Source organism: Clavelina lepadiformis, chromosome 4 (assembly GCF_947623445.1).
Source record: "Clavelina lepadiformis chromosome 4, kaClaLepa1.1, whole genome shotgun sequence".
Lineage (NCBI taxonomy): Eukaryota > Metazoa > Chordata > Ascidiacea > Aplousobranchia > Clavelinidae > Clavelina > Clavelina lepadiformis.
Genome location: NC_135243.1, coordinates 9,824,392 through 9,842,842, shown reverse-complemented (window position 1 = coordinate 9,842,842; position 18,451 = coordinate 9,824,392). Strand labels below are relative to the sequence as shown.

Below are 18,451 nucleotides of genomic sequence, written 5' to 3'. Positions count from 1 at the left end.
ATTCAATTATTTTAGTATTGAGCTTGGTAAATCAGCACTAAAAAAATTTGCTTCAGCTTTGTTATGCCCGGACTTAATGACACATTGATTGCATGAGTATTGGGTATAGGTTTATTATAAAAAGGTTCTTTTTTCTTGTTATGCCATAGCTCAGACACCATGACATTAAGGTTTGGTAGCAAACGTGTTTTATTTTGCTTAGAAGTAGGCAACATGCTTTTAAATGTTGAAAACACCTACTTTAAACAAAACCATATAGCACTCACTACACAATTATTGAGACCATTGGTCTTTAAGCTTTTTGTATCAAAATCATCCCCTATGTTTTCAGCATTATGCTTGAATGTATGCTTTGACTTTGAAATTAATGTATTGTGTATGAGATATAAATATGCATTTTAGTCAACACAAAAAAAAAAAAAAAAAACGTAAATAACTTTATTATATGATGGGTAGTCGTATTCCAAACAACACCGGTTTAAACTACTGGAAGCTTGGCGCTTGGATCTTATCTACAAGCTTATTAAAATTAGGTTACAAGCCGGTCTGTGATCATGGTATTTCCCTTGATCGTGTTCGTGTCAAAAAATGACACTATTTTATATTCATTACATATATGTAGTGTTTCACTGAAAGTTACCTCAGCGGGAGCTTGTTAAATCTTTTTGTCAAAGAGCAAAAGCATGTCGTGTTTTGAATCACTTTTTACTATATTTTTATCCGAAGAAATCGATCACTCGAAAACTGAAATTGCCCCCTTATCTGATAAATAATTAAATTGATAAAATTGCTCAATATTTAATATAAATATAGTTATAAACTCAATAAAAATGCTCAAAATTACGTACTATAGCTGCCAATCTATAATTTATAATTTTGAAACGCCGTATACGACAATTTTTCTACGTCGTATACTCACGCATTTTATGTTTTCCTATTAGTGAAAGCCAAAAAGTTGTCGCATACAAACGTAAAAAAGGAAGGTCCCCTAAAATTGGGTTCGTTAGGGTTTCCTGGCCCAATAGCCCCCTATACGCTTGTAGTTTTAATTATCAAGTAATATTACACAGTAAAACCTTTATACATATGTGATATAAGCTCTATATAGGTCTTCAAATATAGTAATTAAAATTACAAATGAATTATCCAGTCAGCGGTGATAAACTTAACTCTGAAACCAACAAGCTGACAGCCTGAATATTTCCAAGTCTAATAAACGTAAATTCAGAAAACACAGCTGAAAATGGTACGCATATGCGTGTACGCTGCAGGCGCCTACGATGTTATCCATCCTGTGACAAATGCAATTGTAGATGGAGGGCACTTGACTAACTATGATGAGTGGAAAATTTCGGAGTAGTAGGCTGCTCTGTACTTGAAACCTTGTTTATAGAACAGCTAATATTTTAACGAATTCATTTACGGTCGTCGGCTAGTTTACTCGCCCGCGCAAATTGCGACACATTATAAACGAAGTCAATTGTTTGTTGTATGACGCAATAGGAAGTCATCTATAAAACTGACGTAACCAGTTTTATTGTTTTTTTAACAGTTGTACAGTTGTACATATAGAGAATAAATAAGTTGAAAAATATGGATTGTCATCGCCAGGGGGTATAGCTCAGTGGTAGAGCATTCGACTGCAGATCGAGAGGTCCCTGGTTCAAATCCGGGTGCCCCCTCTTTTAACATTTCCGACATATAACGTAGGCGGAGTAGAGGTCGACCTTAAATGTCACAAAGTTGCAAACAGAGCAACTAGTGCAGGAAATATAAATTATGTTTATTAACAATGTACGAAAACTAAAATCTTTCGGACATGAGCATATGTCCGTTATGAGAGTAAAAGCAGAAGTAAATATTAAAATCAAAGTTTTGTAAATATTGGTAACGACTCTGTACGTAAGTAGCTGCAAAGAAAAAGAATGAGAAATTTAGGGCTTACAGACAAGACGATACAGTAAAAGATAATAGGTGCTAAGACATTGTTGAAAATATCGGGCTGTGTTGATAGCAAACGTCCTGAAAGGAAAGGTGCAAAAATAGCGGTTAATCGGATAACGATGGAAATAGAGAATCACAATTAATTATATGGGCGTAAGATAAGCAGATTAATTATAAACATTTAATAAAAACGACGAACCATTTTCGTAGGCATGTTTTAAAGTTTTCCTCGTGATTTAAGTTAATGCATATTGGTCAATTCCTATCATGATTTTGGAAGGCAGATTTGCCTACTCGATCTAAGCGCGTATGCCCTATAATAATTGTTGTGTGAAAGTAGTGTGCAGTCTTATCCAATGTAAGTGCAGCTCACGTCATGCGGATGTGAATACTGTTGTACCACGTTCGACAGAAGGTCAAGGGGCACACGGGCTTTATTATTGAAGTAGTTTCCAACCTTAAACGAAAAGTACATGCCAAGTATTTCTATGTTAAATTTGTGCTCCATAAAAGTGTGTAATTTGTGTGTGTTATATATTTACTTGTGTTTCGCTATTTCCACCGTTATCCGATCAGTCAATGCTATTTTTGCACCTTTTCTTTCACGACGTCTGCTATCACCACAGCCCGTTATTTTGAACAATGCCTTTGTAGATATTATCGTTTACTGTATCGTCTTGTCCGTAAGCTCTAAAGTTCGAGTCCTTGTTCGTTTCCGCTACTTCCCTACAAATTGTTATAAATATTTATACAACTTTGTTTGTAACTTTATGATATTTCTGATATAGTACAACGTGATTTTAATAGAAATGGTGTATGATTTAGTAAGGGTTTACTTTTATTTCTACATCAACGTTTCACGTACTGTGTAAACATTTATTTATATTTTGTAGCCTTTCACAGGTTGTTTGCAGATATTGTGCACTGAAAAATTTAGAAACGTTGTCTTATGTGTGTAAACACGTGATCTATGATGAATTAATTAGGATATAAATAGCTAAACTTTAGCGTACTTGTTTATCTGGCATACAAACTCATGAAAGTATAAAGCAACTTAGGAGTCAAGTGGAGAAAACATTCGAAGTCCATTCTAATGTTGTAATTCATTTACAAATTTCCTTTCATGGTGTCCGAAACGACCACAAAATAACAGTATAATTATCAAATAAGATGTTTAATACATTTGGTGGCGCCAGGGGGTATAGCTCAGTGGTAGAGCATTCGACTGCAGATCGAGAGGTCCCTGGTTCAAATCCGGGTGCCCCCTTGAGTTTTTCTTACAGTTAAAATCATTACGAAGAGTTTATATAATATACAGAATACGTTTATAAACGTAAGTTACATAATAGATTAAAACGTGGTACCTAGTTATATAGTTCGTATAGCAGAAGGAAACTCTGGATAAAGTTTATCAAAAATGGACAGTGTAAAAACTTAAGTAATTGTTGGTTGCCTTCCAAAAATTGCTGAAATACGGATTTGTTACCAAACTGAAAAGGCTTCCAGCTTTACTTTGATTTGTACGTAAATTTGGTATTGTTTAATTGTAAGTTGAACGTCATATAGGATTTTATTTGTGGTAAAGTCCTACTGTATACATTTTATGAAAATAAAATGGCTGGCACATCACGTCATGATCGAGAGATGTCAGAAAAAGCGTCACGTATGCTTCATAAGACCACTGATCCTATAGAAAGGCTAAGACTGCAGTGCTTGGCAAGAGGTTCAAGGTAAGATCATAAGATTAAGGCGGGACTGATGGGGCTGCAGCGCCAGGCCCACTGGCATAAATAAGCTCACCTGATTACAAACGTCTTTATAAAAAATAAGCCTGTTTACCACAGAAGTCTGTAGGTACGTGATTTGTTTGTCAAATCTTTACTTGATTGATATACTGTCAGGCAAGTCCTGTATGGCGAAATGCAAAATGCAGATAAAACATAAAATTTACATTATGCAAGTATTAGCATTTACGACATATGAGCAATAGCATAGAACATATTAGCACCTCAGAGGTTAACTTTTTATTTATTTCTATGAACTTTTGCAAGTTTGTTTTTGCTTCTTTATGTGTTATTATACGAAATATGTAACTGTATGAAACTTTCGCATCCCTTAATCTTATTTTTGTGTTGAGGTGATCGTGTTTTCACAATTATTGACATTATTGGGCATGAATGGTTTTCCAATTGTTTTTTATTCGCATCTTTACGGGAACTTATTCCGTGACCTTGGGAATTACTACTAGTAGTACAGCAACAACTTTTTTAAATGAATATTGCAAATAAAATTTAAAGCGGTGTCTTCATATATCTAAAGTGACTTTTCAAAAACTTTTTCCCCAAACAAAAATGGATATTTGTTTGTTGATTTTTTTGGTTCCTCGTATACTGTAGCTTCCTTTGACTTAACTCACTTGTTCTACTTCAGGCCTAGGCCTGCAACGGTTGATTACGTTAGTCTAATTGTCAAACGTTTGCTTATACGAGTAAAGAAACCACATATTTTAACGCTAAAGACATTAATTTCGTAACCAAAATGAAGATCGTCGTACCTCAAAAAAAATTTTTTAACTTTACAGTGGTAAATTTTGTACTGATGCTGCAATGCCTATGATTTATTTATTCCTGCCTGCCTACCTTTGTTGAATTTGCGTGAATTTCGTGAAAAAAATTTTTGCACGACTTACTTGGCGATATTTCTGCGTGCTGTGTATAGCGAATAGTCTTATTTTTTCGAGTCCTTGCCAAAGAACGTATAATTCCGTTTCCTTTTTGTGGTTTCCTTCAATTGTCATCGAATTTGGTACAAAGAGCTATGAGTCGTTTTTGCTAAATCCATTGCTGCTTGCTGTTGTGCTTGCAGAATGTGGAAGATAGAAACAACCTGTGTTGACCATTTACGTCACATTTAAACTAGGCTCGTGAGCGTGGCTTTAATCTGTAGAGCGTTGTGAAGCTGAGATACTTTGCACCATATTGGATTAAAAGAATAGCTAATATGAAGAATTAAACTGTAGAAAGAGTTCGTGTGAATAAACGCTCAGCAGGTTGCTGAGCAGCGTACAAAAATGTAACAATCAAACATATTCGATTTTGAAAATAACTTGAAGGTCGTCGAATAATGTAATTATTGATTCCAATTAACGAAGAATCAATAAAAATTGTGTTAACAAGTAACGTAAAGCTGCAGTTCAACTTCCTAAGCCTATTATAACCTATATTTGCTTTGTAAAAGAATCGAAATTTTTAAATATGATTTATAGAGAATGTGTCGGTTAAATATTTTTAACAATGCATTTTTTTACACTTTTGTGGTAATACTGTTTGGAAATACAGTATTCCGTACGTATTTTGTTTTGTAATAAAATGATTTATTAAGTTAATGGACAAAATTTCGTAGCCTATACGCCCCTTGATACCTTTTAGTCCCAGGTCCACCATTGTCTTAACCCGGCTCTGCATTTAAGCAGCACATTAAGCTTCTCGTACAAGCTTACATGGTGTTTTACAGTGGTATAAAAGGACTTGGAAGATGTTTCCGTATTATGGACGATGACAGAAATAGAAGTTTGGATTTCCAAGAGTTCAAAAAGGGCGTCCACGATTATGGTCTTGATGTCGAACCGAAAGAGCTGCGTGAAATGTTTGAGAAATTCGATCGGGATAAAAGCGGCTCCATTGACTTTGATGAGTTTCTCGTCAAACTTCGTCCTCCACTTTCGAATGCCCGCAAGGTCCTTATCCAGAAAGCATTTCGTAAGCTGGACAAAACCGGTGAGCCTAAGGCCTAGCTTGTTTCTAAAGTCTATTCCTTTTAGCTTAGGAGCTTTAACTTTGTTTTCAAATCAATATTGATTGCAGCTACCTAGGTAACCAGGCTATATTTGCCGAATTTTGTTTAAATAGATATGATGGTTATGTATTTGAAGACATTAACTGCCTCCACGCTTTTTCTAAATTTTCAATATGTTTCCTAAATAAGAGTGCTTATTAAGTCTTGTTAATGTTCAATGTATTTATCAATAACCAAAAAGATGGGGTAACCACAATCAACAAAATAAAGCTGATTTTTAATGCGTGTTACAGGAGATGGTGTCATCACCGTAGACGACCTTCATGGTGTATACAATGCTAAGCACCATCCAAAATATCTAAACGGAGATTGGACAGAAGACCAGGTTTTCTTGAAGTTTCTGGAAAATTTTGACACACCAGGCGACCCTGACGGAGTGGTGACTTACGACGAGTTTTACAATTACTATATTGGCGTCAGCGCCTCCATAGACAATGACATTTACTTTGTCATAATGATGAAAAATGCTTGGAAGTTGTAGCTTGCGGAATATCAACTGAACGAATTTGTTAGTATGTTATATGACGTACTGTGAATTTTTAATAATATATACCTACTTATTTCGTTATATTTTATTACGCAACGGCATGTGTGATATACCTCTTTCGATATGTAACAAAAAATCAGGTAAAACATGTTTCTGTTTCCTTCTTAATCATGTTTCGTGTTATTTAATTCATTGCAATATTTTTAGTCAGCGAAAGTATACCAACGTGCCGTTTTACGCTGGTCTGGTTTTATTAGATGAAAACAAGAAAGTTTCATTAAATGAAGTATGAAGTATTTATATCCTCTAATGAAAAATCATCTACCAACTTACACGCATTTGCAAGAATTGATAAGGCTGCAAGGATATGAGCATAAGGCAATGCAAAGCGGATGAGACTGCGTTTATGTGCGTGTATCAGCTAAACGTTTACGCTCTTTTTATAGAATGATAATGTAGTATACTGTTTCTGCAAATAATTTAAGTCGCATCAGTCAAGCATTGTCAATTATGGGGATAACTGGCTACAGCTTTATGAACACTTTTGGTAAAGAACTAATGTAGCAGTTTCTGTGCAGACACCCATAAGTATGTTCAACTTATATAAAACACCGATGACGTAAGTTAATGGTGGCATATTGCCCGATGTACAGTATGTCCCATACTGCAATCATATTCCAATTAGCATTAGTTATTAGCAATCTATATTTAAATCGGTTCATTACGATCTTTTTATCCAGCAAACTAATATCGCTCGACTGTTGTCTTTCACGCTTGGATGATCGCAGATCACATATCCAAGTAGCACTTATTGATTTAATACAAAGGAATGACTGAGACCAATAAACGTATGTAAACAAGAACAGATTTATTGCAATTCAGAAGCTCGCAGATAAACTTGCAAACAGCGATAGATTAAGTGGTATTTTGCAGGAGCGTAAATATAGGGTCAAGGTTTGCTTAAAAGCAGGTTAAAATGCCTGAAACGTCGCGTCACAAAAAAGAGTTGATCGATAAATCTAAACGCAGATTACTCACCACAACTGATCCAATTGAAAAGCTGAGACTATTATGCCTTGCTCGAGGTTCTTGGTAAGTACAGTATACTTGGTGTTGGGTTTTTGCATGGCCTATCTTTACCAACAAGCTGGGTAACCTAAATACAGTGAAATTGATGTATTTTTTTGCAAAAAGTAAACAAGCTTGAGACATCTAACTTCTTATAGGCACCCATCACTTCCCATTAAAGTCACAAATATCAAGCTCATCCTATATGCACATCTTTGATTTAAACTACTGGAAACGTTTTATTTACCTAAGATTTTTCATATGTTTCAAAGTGGAATAAAAAACTTGGTCCGAAGTTTCAAATTTTTGGATGATGACGAAAATAGTCTCAATTTCCTCCAGTTTAAAACTGGTGTGCGTGCTTTTGGACTTCATTTGGAATTAAAAGAGATAAAGGAAATATTTGAAATATTTGATAAGGACAAAAGCGGTTTTATCAATTTCGAGGAATTTATAGTCAAACCACGACCACAGCTTTCATACCTACGGCGAAGTTTAATTCAGAGAGCGTTTCGTAAACTTGACAAAACAGGTGAAACTTAAAATATGTAAGATTATAAGTAGGTAATTTTTGTAAATGCAAATAGTTGTTACACCTTGTCGACTTTGTGTACAATTTCTGCCGTGGAAAGTACTGCGTGTATCACTAGCCTATATCATCCAGTATTATAAAATAGGTGACGGGTTACTTACTGTGGAAGACTTAAGAGATGTATATGATGTCAAACATCATCCGAAGTACATGAATGGAGAGTGGTCAGAAGAGCAAGTTTTTTGCAAATTCCTGGAAACCTTTGACAGCAGTGTGAGGCCAGATGGTGTTGTCACATACGAAGAGTTTTACAATTACTACGCTGGCGTTAGCGCATCGATAGACAACGATGCGTATTTTGATGTCATGATGAGAAAAGCTTGGAAACTCTAATCGATTTAGACAAGTGTACCTGAAAAATTTCAAGTTCGGTGTTATATGTTTTTGCAAAACAACTTCTTGACAAGGTTTTTCTTACATATTTATATTGTGACGTTTTCCATTTAGCTAGACAAATTTTGGGCGAGTAACTCACATAGTTTTGTAAATAATACCTCATGCTTTACGCTACGTAGAATTTCCTGAAGTATGTTGCGCGCTCGTGTCTGCCTTGCGTGGTAGTTCGCGTACTTACCTGTTTTATTATTTAACCGTGCCTTGTGTTACAGTGCTTTAGTTGATCTCTTGAAGTTATTTTTCGTTTACTTGGTTGCTATAACATATGCTTTAGCCTATAAATAATGATTAAATAGCCTAAATTTACTGAAGTACATGCTAAATTATTTTAGTTGATTAGATTCTGAGTTAAGTGAACAAGACGTGTTTTATGACAATTTAATCAACTAAAATGGACCAGACAATGAAGCCAGAAAAATTGAATTTGGATCCCAGCTGTTCTACTGCCGCTAAACAATACGAGTATTGGAAGAAAACGTTTAAGAATTATGTGGCTTCTGTTTTTTCGGCAGCTGGTCAAAACGCTCCGAACAAGTTAAAGGTTTTCACTAACTTCTTGTCCTATGCTGTCTATGACTACCTCGAAGAGTGTGAGGCGTATGATGATGCCAATGCTGTGTATTTGATAGAATTTACATTAAAACCCCAAATGAAGTATTTACACGTCCTCTTCTTGCCACGACGAAAAAACAACCGGGACAATCATTTGACGACTTTTTGCAAGTGCTGAAACAATTGAGTAAAGACTGCAATTATTGCGCAGTTTCTGCAGAAGTTTATCGTCAGGAGATGATACGTGATGATTTTATCAATAGTCTTCTTTCTAGCTTGATCCGTCAACGGCTCTTGGAGAACCAACCAACAGCTCAGTTTTATTGTGGCAGTCAGGCAAGTTACCTCTTCAAACCTTGCTCAAAAGCACGCGCAAGGTTATGAAAATCCTGTCTTTACACGGCAGCTTCATCAAGCCGAGAGACAACTTCCAATTGCTCCCAAGAACCGCATGAAACAGTTGTGTCAGTTGTAACCAGTAAAACTTGTCCATACTTTGGTGGGGCACACTTCCACAGTCGTTTGCTTGTGCCCTGCAAGGAACGCAACCTGTTATAAATGCCAGAAGAATGGACATTTTTTGGATCACAATTATTCGAAAGTGTGCCTAAGTAAAGTTATTGCTCAGAACGTTAACGTTTCCCTTTCTGCTTCTCTCTGTGCTGTTCAACCCGTTCCACCTTGCCCGTCATATGCTACAAATAAAATTCTACGTTGCTGGAAAGGAGCTGTCCACCTTGATTGACTCGGGCAGTTCACGAAGTTACATCAAGGATACAACAACTAGGCTACTAAACCTAAAAATTATGCATCAGAACAACGTGTATCGTCTAAAAAGTGAAGGCGTCGGTTTTTGCATCACGGACTTGGTCACAAATGGCTCCATCTATTCGGAATTTACAATCGTAGACTTAGCCTTAAGCACTTAGTTCTGAGAGTATTTGAAAACGTAAACGTTACTAGCGTACTTTTGACGTTTTAAGTAAATCCTTGCAAGTCAATTGCGAAAATTTAAGGATTTTAACTACCATATTTGCACTTGACATTATATGTACAGTTTGAACATCTCTTTACTGGTAAGCTTTACTGATCTCTTTGAACAACTCTTCACTGTAGGCTAGTAGGCTATAATAAATCAATGAGGCAGCATTTTTAACCGGCTGCGCCAATTGCCTATTTTTGAAAAAGTTAGTCTGTGAATTAAAATTCATCCTGATTTTCAACATAAAAACACGTAGCCTACAATTTTGTCCAAATTGTAAGCTAACCAAAAACTCATCCCCTATGAACCAAACTCTCACTTCTCATGATTAAATTACTAAGCTGGGTTGTGAATTGAATTAAACGCTATTTTTCAACTAAGTGACATTTTTTTCCAAAATCTAAATTAATTTAAGATTAATTCCCTTCCGAAATACGAAAGCAGCATACGAAACCAACCACTATGCCACCGCGTTTCTTCCTTTCCCTCATCCAAAACAAGAGGCTGGTGAAATTGTCCCTTCGAAGTCATTGGCCAAATACTTGGGGAAGTGAATTAGGGCTGGGAATTTAAACGTTAACTGTCATAGTTGCTAGTTGTCATGTCACATTGTAAATCGCAGGCAAAGCTGCAATTAGTATTAAGAGATCTGATGAAAAAGGTTTTATTAACGAATTATGTCATTGCTAGACCACAAAGTTTATCAGGAAAACAAAGTATCCAAGCATTAAAATGATTAACCAAGCAGCAAACTTTCTTGAATCAATGGATTACCAAAAATTTTGATCCATATTCTCTCCTACATGTACATTTTCGTTTAATGGCCGGCAAAGTCTTTATTCGCTGAGAGCTCGTAGCCGCTAGCAGCTATTACTGGACAAATTTTTCCAGTCCCAGAGTGAACGTCCTATTGAAGACAGTGTGCGATCATGAATGTAGACAACATATGCCTACTTGTGACTTACACCGTACAATTGTTCTAGTTGTGAGGAAATCATTGTACTTCGCAATATTCATCTCAACACGTCTTCTGGTTTGTTCTTTGACTCAATTTTAATGTACAGTCGACTCCGTTTTATCTGACCACCGCATAATCCGGACAACTGCTTAAATTGAACATCAATCTCAAGATTAAAAAAATAGACAGTACACGCATAACTGGCTCGTTTATTTGGGCAAACCTCCATATAACTTGGACAATATTATGCACGCATGTTTAGTGATTGTTGTGTAACAATGAAATAATAATTTTACCCAATCAAAATTATGGCAAACCAATTTCACTACTTGTTCTGTTTCATTAAGTCATTCAGGTATGTTGTTAGTTAAAAGTAAAGATAAGCATTTTACCTCTTTGTTGCACATCTCTCGTTAATTCGCACAATTTTATTTTACCTTCTTATTGCGATTAAGTTGGCTGTAGCCAAATGGAGCGGAGTTGATTGTAGTTGTGTTGCAAATTGCAATGCAGAAATTTACCTTTAAGCTTTTGTGTGGTTTACTTTTACAGTAATAACTATCTTATTTTGTGTGGTTCTACCATTTCAAACGTTTCAATGATTTCAGGCTATCGATGCTTCAAGTGTTCTTGTTTGGCGGCCGGTCTCACTAAGCAACTTGTTCGAATGGTTCATGATTTACAATATAAGTCTGCCAGTGTAATGTTATTTTGTGGTCATCGCACTTTCTTGGTAACTTAATAATTTTGAAGGCACTTTTTAAACCAGAAGCATTAGCCCAACCTTTAAAATGGTTAATCAAGCACGAATAATTTTAATATAATACATTGCTCTCAAATAATGATCATGATATTGCAGAGGGTAGAGTGTGTGCGTTCAATCAAGTGCAATTGTACACACTTTGGTCAGTTTTTAGCTTGTAGGTAGGTTCGTTAAGGAAGATATATATATATTCTTTTGTAAACAGATTAGATTTCTGTAGTTGTACAGCTAAAACATCCATAAAATACCTAAAGCAAGTTTCAAGATGTACATTTACAGTACTTAAGTAGCCTACCGGTATATGCGATTTTCACCGTAGGTAGGTAGGTATTTTCACAACGGTAGGCGTAGATTAAAAATCAAAAATTTAAAAAAATAAGGTTTCTAGGATTTAGAGTAGCTTTTTGTATGTATACTGAGAGATATCGGCAATATTTTAGAAGCCAAGCAAGTTTACTGTAGATTCCTAGTGGCATCGAAATGAAAAAAGACTCGAAAAGAGCATAATTCGATGTAAATTGTGATGCAAAAAAAACAGTGTCATTAAGTCATAAATGTTACTTTTTAGTCATACTCTTAAATGTTTAGTATATTAAAAGTATAAAAAATAACGGCATTTTGTTGTGAGGGGTGGGGGTGATGGTGTACAGTAGCCCACGTCTGCTCCCAGAATAATATGTGATCAACAGTTTTAACTTTTACGACCCAAAACAAATTCTTCACTGTACTGCATAACCACCGCATTAATTCGTCTTCAATCACTGTCGATCTAGCAGAGAGATGTACGGGTCAAGTATCATCCCAAATACATTAATGAATAATGAAAGAAATGAAAAGAGGGTAAGTCTTATTTTAATTTAACACAACATCGGTTTAAACGTCGAACGCTGATGGATTGTGATGTCTTCAAAAACCAGCGTGGAAACTTACCTGGATTTGATGTCAAAGATATTTTACAGTGAAGGGAAAATTTAAGAAAAGAAGAAAATGAAACATTGATTAATTTTTATTCTTGCGCTTTTGTTGGTTATTATACTGCTCTAAACAATCAAAAATACATTCACAAATCCAAAATTAAATCCAAAGACATCATACATTTTACGAAACGGTTTGATCTATGTTGCGCCACGCCAGCCTCACGCCAATAGATTTTTATTCGTTCTGTTTGTTTATTTTTCGAGTTCTCTAAAGCTCGACGCCATACCAACTATCCTGTTGCTTTGTCCATCCCTATAGAATTTTAAGAGCATTGTTCTGAAACAATGAGTATTTGTGTGTCGAATTATTTAGTTTAGGTAATCAAGTTGCTCATCGTTGCTACTGTGGGAGAAAAATTTCTGCTACGCTTGTTCCAGCACAACGTATACAGTTGCAGTTTCAGGGCTGAAGTAAATTTTAGAGCTTTATTAGTAAACCACAGAACGTATTCAATATGTCGAATGTATAAAAGGATGTGTAAAAAAGACAAATTGTAACATTCTTTGTTAATTTCATAAAAGCAAATCCGCTTGACTGTATGGCATTGACCTATAGCATTATAATATTTGCAGCAGGCGTAACGTAATGGTAACGGAACAATCATAGTTGTCATAGCAGTTGATTATTTGCTTATTTACTGAAAATGTTCTTAGTGTTGACGACGATAACAGTGCGCGCAGATAATGGCCCAACTTTACAGAAAACTGTAAGGAGTTAAGTCATGTTGAGATATTATAGATGAGATATCATATCGTTAATTTAAGATGAAATCATTATAGCGCATGGTGTAGACACGAATTTGGTGGAAAGAGTGATGGGGTTATATCAATTAAATTCCTGCATCCCCTTGATGAATAAGACTTAGTTACGTCATCATGTGGAGTGTTCAAGTTGGAACACTTAAATATATATATATATACAGTATATACATATATAGGCAACAGATATATTCTTCTACCTAAGAAATAGCACAGCAAAAAGTAAAATTTGTCAACAATTCCGATATAATTTTGGATTGTAAAAGAGTTTGAGGTAGTTTATTACTTTTCTGAAATTGCTATAGTTAAGATTTTCAATATGTGATTTACTGATTAATGGTTATATACTATATACAATATATATATATATGTATATTAATGGTTAAATCCGTTTTACAAAGACCAAACTTTATTCTATATTTCCCAACGACTCGTTTCGAATGTCTGTCTCTCGCCATTCTCAATAAGCCAACGTCGAGAACAACAGGAATGCAATGAGGAGATCCAACCAATCAATATCGGTTCCTGGCAATGAAAAAGCATCTGAATGGGAACCAAATACATAGTGTACAGAAATCTATGAAATTAGCGCTGACGACAGTAAACAGTCTAGCATTGTTTACATAAAAGTGTCTTCCGAGTTATAAAGGTGAAACTGAAGAATATGTCGGCAGTCTTGCTCAATACATTATCTATTACCGTGCTGGCTTTTCAAAAGTATTACACAACCCACTTCAATTGGTTTAACCAATCGAAATACGATATTTAATCAGAACAAGGCATTTTTATCGAAACAAATCTTTGTAACACTATACTCTTCTTGTTACAAACGCTCAGGAAAAGTGCTAAATTCAAAGTGTTTCTTCGTCGTTATGATCATTGTCGTCGTCGTTTTTATCAAAACCAAAAATCGGTGTTAATATGCACCTTTCAACGTGATTTCGAAATAATTTATTTTAGTCAATTTGCGCTTAAGTCAGCCATTTTGACCTTGGTACACAGATTCTCCAACATTTTTCCGAAGTTTGGTATGACACGTATTTAATAAGACAGTTATAGTGTTTGATATTCTGAGTTTGTATTATTAGTAATTAACTTGGCATTATTGCGTTCGTTCAGTTTTGATAATGCTGAAACGGAGTTTATTCAATTGTCAGCTAAAGCAAACTTAAATGTGAAAATTATTGCTTAAAACTCTTACCACAAGCCATAAAAAGATGAAATCATAAAAGATATGGATCATATACAGTATCATATGTCACCATAACAGGAATTGACAGTTTTAAACAGAGCAACCCATAGCTATGAATAAATAATAAGCTATAATCAATAACCTTGGTTTATTTGAATTAGCATATTTGAATTACGTAACGACTTATCCTTGTATAGATTTGGTAACCAATATATTGCTGTAATTAAGTAAGTAGCATAACGATTTAATTGTTGATTGAAACCAGTAAGTGCAAGATGGCTGGTGCGTCACCTTATGAAAGAGAAATGTCTCAAAAGGCCTTACGCTTACTTCCTGAAACAAGTGACCCTATTGAAAGACTCAGGCTAAAGTGTTTGGCAAGAGGAGCCACGTAAGAGAAACATAAACATTAGCAAGTGCCGCCTATGTTCACTGTACAGTCAAGAACTTTCCGTTTTATTCTATTTTTACAGTGGTATAAAAGGCCTTGGAAGGAGCTTTCGTATTATGGATGACGACAGAAGTAAAAAATTGGATTTTGATGAGTTTAAGAAAGGCATATGCAATTGCGGGCTTGATATGGAACCCAACGAGCTCACATATATGTTTCAAGCCTTTGATGAGGATAACACAGGAAAAATTAATATCGATGAGTTTTTGGTCAAACTTCGACCACCTCTTTCCATCTCCCGTCAAACTGTTATCCAGAAAGCATTTCAGAGAGCGGACAGAACTGGTAAAATATCTCATATGAGTTTGGAATATTTCTTTATTATTAGATTGATGATCGCCATCATAACATCCCATGGTTTTTCCGTCTCATTAAATTGGGTCTCTATTTTCATTCCAGCACCGAAATAATCCAAATTCCGGATTACATCGAACTCCACATTTTGAGTATTTTTTTCACTTTTAGAAACTACGGTTGTTTAAACTAACCTGAACTATCAACGCTAGCCTAAAATATTGGGATTACTTTAGGTGAAGACCAAAACCCTAACTTAAGTGCAACTCGTTATTCAAGACTATATCAATAACCTAACTCAGCAATGTTGAGTGTCGTTCTCCAGGAGTGAGTGAATATTAGGAGTTCCAATAGTTATGTCAAGTAAAAGTTTTCTTAAGCGAACGAGATACATAAAATGCGTTGAAAATGAAATATCAGTGTTGCAAAGAAGCAGCTTAGTTCGTTTCAGACAAGATTTGTGTTTATTGGTTGAATCTATTTCTAGCCAGACTACCTAGTCCTAGATCCATCATGCCGACATGCAGGATAACCAGGTTTTATACAAAGCCTGAAGCTATGCTAAGGAGTGGTATTACAGGATTGCTTTACGTAAAACAAACGTATAGCACAATACCGAAATTCTATAAATTACATGTCAAACCTAGGAATTTGCCTCTAGGCGCTAGATGTGTTGTACCGTAAGTTTGCCCTACGAACGTTTCACTCTCACCGTTCCAAATAACATCCTAATGTACTTCAACTTAACACATCCGCATTTATTAAACAATGCCATGAATGTGTCTATAATTTAAAAACATTCCTTTTTCTGACAATTAGGCCTATGTGCAATGCACGATACTACTATCTGTTTATATGCGTAGTTGGTTGTTGTCTTCATGACTAATCAAGCGTGACCAACTCCATAGTGTGAGTGTGCGCCAAATGCGCGAACCAATCACAAACTAAACTCAAGTGCGCATTGAGTTTAGTTTTTGATCCGAACTGAAGCTTGGCTGCTGATGGCGACGCAGTTGAGTAGCGCTTGAGACTCAAGTCTAAACTCGTGTAAGTTAGGTTTTTGATCTCCATCATCATCCTTTCAGTTTTGAGCACGCATGTTCTTTGTATTGGGATCACTCTTGCTTACGTGCTCTCGAATAAATTTATGACTCGATTTTAGTCACTGAAGCCGTTATTTACTTATTTTTTTTAGGTGATGGTGTTATTACTACAGATGATCTGCGCGGAGTATACAACGTCAAGCAACACCCAAAGTATTTAAATGGAGAGTGGTCTGAAGACCAGATTTTTCGGAAATTTCTGGAAAATTTTGAAACCCCTGACGACCCAGACGGAGTGGTTACCTATGACGAGTTTTACGATTACTACGTCGGTGTAAGCTCCTCCATTGATAATGACGCGTATTTTGACGTCATGATGCGAAAAGAGTGGCAAATCTAACTCCTTCGACGCAGATAGAGCGACACTAAAAATGATGCACTAAGCTTTAATTTGTATCAATTTATGTAGTAAGTACACTAGTATGACCTATAAATTCAATGTTGTTCTATTGGTATTCAATATTTACTCTTTCTATGCTTTCGACATACACTGTAAAAATTGCTGTAAAATACAGAGATCATGTAAAAAATTACGAATGTGGCAATGTTTTAAATTTTCGCAAAATATCTGTGAAAAGTCAAATAACTCATATTTACGAATGTTATGTGTATATATAAGTGAATAATCATTTTAACACAAAAATTTTATGGATAAACACCTTAATTTGTTTTGTACATGTATAAATAACTTATTTACACAATAAAACGCGAACTTCTTACAGCTTTTCCAAACCACGTTGTACCAACTTAAGCCACTTGTATTATCTCGCTTATGTAAACGCTGGTTAATGTAACATGTAGACCATGACAGTGTTTGGTGATATAGGACTAGGACAGGCTCCCGACTTTAGTATTTTAACTAGGTGTGGCCGACTCCGCACACACATTTTCAATCGTTAATTACTAGAAAACTATACGTCATAAACTGATCAGATTTTTACAGGTTAATAGAAAAATCATCTGGCTTCCTGTATACATCATAATTGTAAAACTAAAGAAAATGAATTTATTGTAAATTAAGTATTTCTAAAAGTGATACATTTCTAGAACTTTTCTTGTTACGCCGCGCCCCCGCTGTGCGGAAAACCAGCTGACCGCTAGAAGAGAACGCAAGAGAATAGTTAGTCGAGTTAGTGGTGCGTAAATGAGTAATGCCCTTCAATGCGGAGAGCAGAGCAAAGCAGTGGAAAATTATGAAAATATCGCAATATCTTAAAAATTACAAAATCCAACTTTATCAAACAAACATGGACAGATAGCTGAACATTTTTTAGGAAAAGTCAACAAATTTCAAGTTTCTACAGCAAACAATAGAACTGTACGCCACGTTTTGCTGTGACTGTGTGCGGGAGAAGCCAAGCCTAGTTAAAATAGGGTTAAGATAAAAATTCCAAAACCTAGCTATGTCATAGAATTTGAATGCAAATGTTTGCATATAGAAGGTATCGATGCAATAGGTATGAGTGTTGTGTTGTGACACTAATGCATTTATTCTCTTCTTTGGGTGGGTGTACCACTAGTGATACGCTAAGGCTTTAGTACGCAAGAATTTATCAAGTAACCTGAGAAGCTTTGTGCACTTTGTCACATAATACTGCGTAACCCACATTGAAGAACACGGTCCATGACGCACGAAGTCCACAGTGACATGGCGCAAGTTGTGCATTAGCACATTTTAGTACAACCGCAATAATAGCATCGCGTGATGATGAAATTTCTTCTCGGTGGAATGGTGGAAACGAATACGTTTTTGCAATATGATGAAAGAACATTAAGCAAACCCCGCAAAACATTTTTGAGGATCCTAACTGCTGTTCTGACAAAACAGTATTAAGATATTCTACATGTGCCCAAAACGTATGGTAATAGCCTACAGTTACAGGTTTGCAAAATGATGTAGTGTACAAATCAAAAACATTATCTGAGATTTGCTGCAATGACATCGGAAAATAAAACCAAAGGATATGTTTCATAAAAAAGAAAGTACGGAGTTGTAATGCGCTTTTTTACTCATTTTGACATTTCATTACTTGTGACGCATTAGAACAGTATTGCTTCTATTGCTTTAGTGTACCGAG

General features: G+C 35.5%; 3 protein-coding genes and 2 non-coding genes across 5 annotated transcripts; all 5 read left to right on the top strand.

Moving 5' to 3' along the window:
- The first annotated feature begins 1,610 nt into the window (after nt 1-1,610).
- On the top strand, nt 1,611-1,682 carry Trnac-gca (transfer RNA cysteine (anticodon GCA)). Its single transcript has one exon. It is a non-coding gene; the product is annotated as a tRNA-Cys (tRNA).
- Nucleotides 1,683-3,139: 1,457 nt separating this feature from the next.
- Trnac-gca (transfer RNA cysteine (anticodon GCA)) lies at nt 3,140-3,211 on the top strand. Its single transcript has one exon. It is a non-coding gene; the product is annotated as a tRNA-Cys (tRNA).
- A 9-nt stretch (nt 3,212-3,220) lies between these two features.
- Nucleotides 3,221-6,394, top strand: LOC143451989 (calcyphosin-like protein). The gene is made up of 3 exons (XM_076952788.1): nt 3,221-3,674; nt 5,458-5,720; nt 6,033-6,394. The coding sequence occupies exons 1-3, from the start codon at nt 3,559-3,561 to the stop codon at nt 6,278-6,280; spliced, it is 627 nt and encodes a 208-aa protein (XP_076808903.1). The 5' UTR covers nt 3,221-3,558; the 3' UTR covers nt 6,281-6,394.
- A 752-nt stretch (nt 6,395-7,146) lies between these two features.
- On the top strand, nt 7,147-8,329 carry LOC143452676 (calcyphosin-like protein). Its single transcript, XM_076953729.1, has 3 exons — nt 7,147-7,378; nt 7,627-7,886; nt 8,032-8,329. The coding sequence occupies exons 1-3, from the start codon at nt 7,263-7,265 to the stop codon at nt 8,277-8,279; spliced, it is 624 nt and encodes a 207-aa protein (XP_076809844.1). The 5' UTR covers nt 7,147-7,262; the 3' UTR covers nt 8,280-8,329.
- Nucleotides 8,330-14,726: 6,397 nt separating this feature from the next.
- Nucleotides 14,727-16,906, top strand: LOC143453192 (calcyphosin-like protein). The gene is made up of 3 exons (XM_076954379.1): nt 14,727-14,916; nt 14,999-15,261; nt 16,466-16,906. The coding sequence occupies exons 1-3, from the start codon at nt 14,801-14,803 to the stop codon at nt 16,711-16,713; spliced, it is 627 nt and encodes a 208-aa protein (XP_076810494.1). The 5' UTR covers nt 14,727-14,800; the 3' UTR covers nt 16,714-16,906.
- The last annotated feature ends 1,545 nt before the right edge of the window (nt 16,907-18,451 follow it).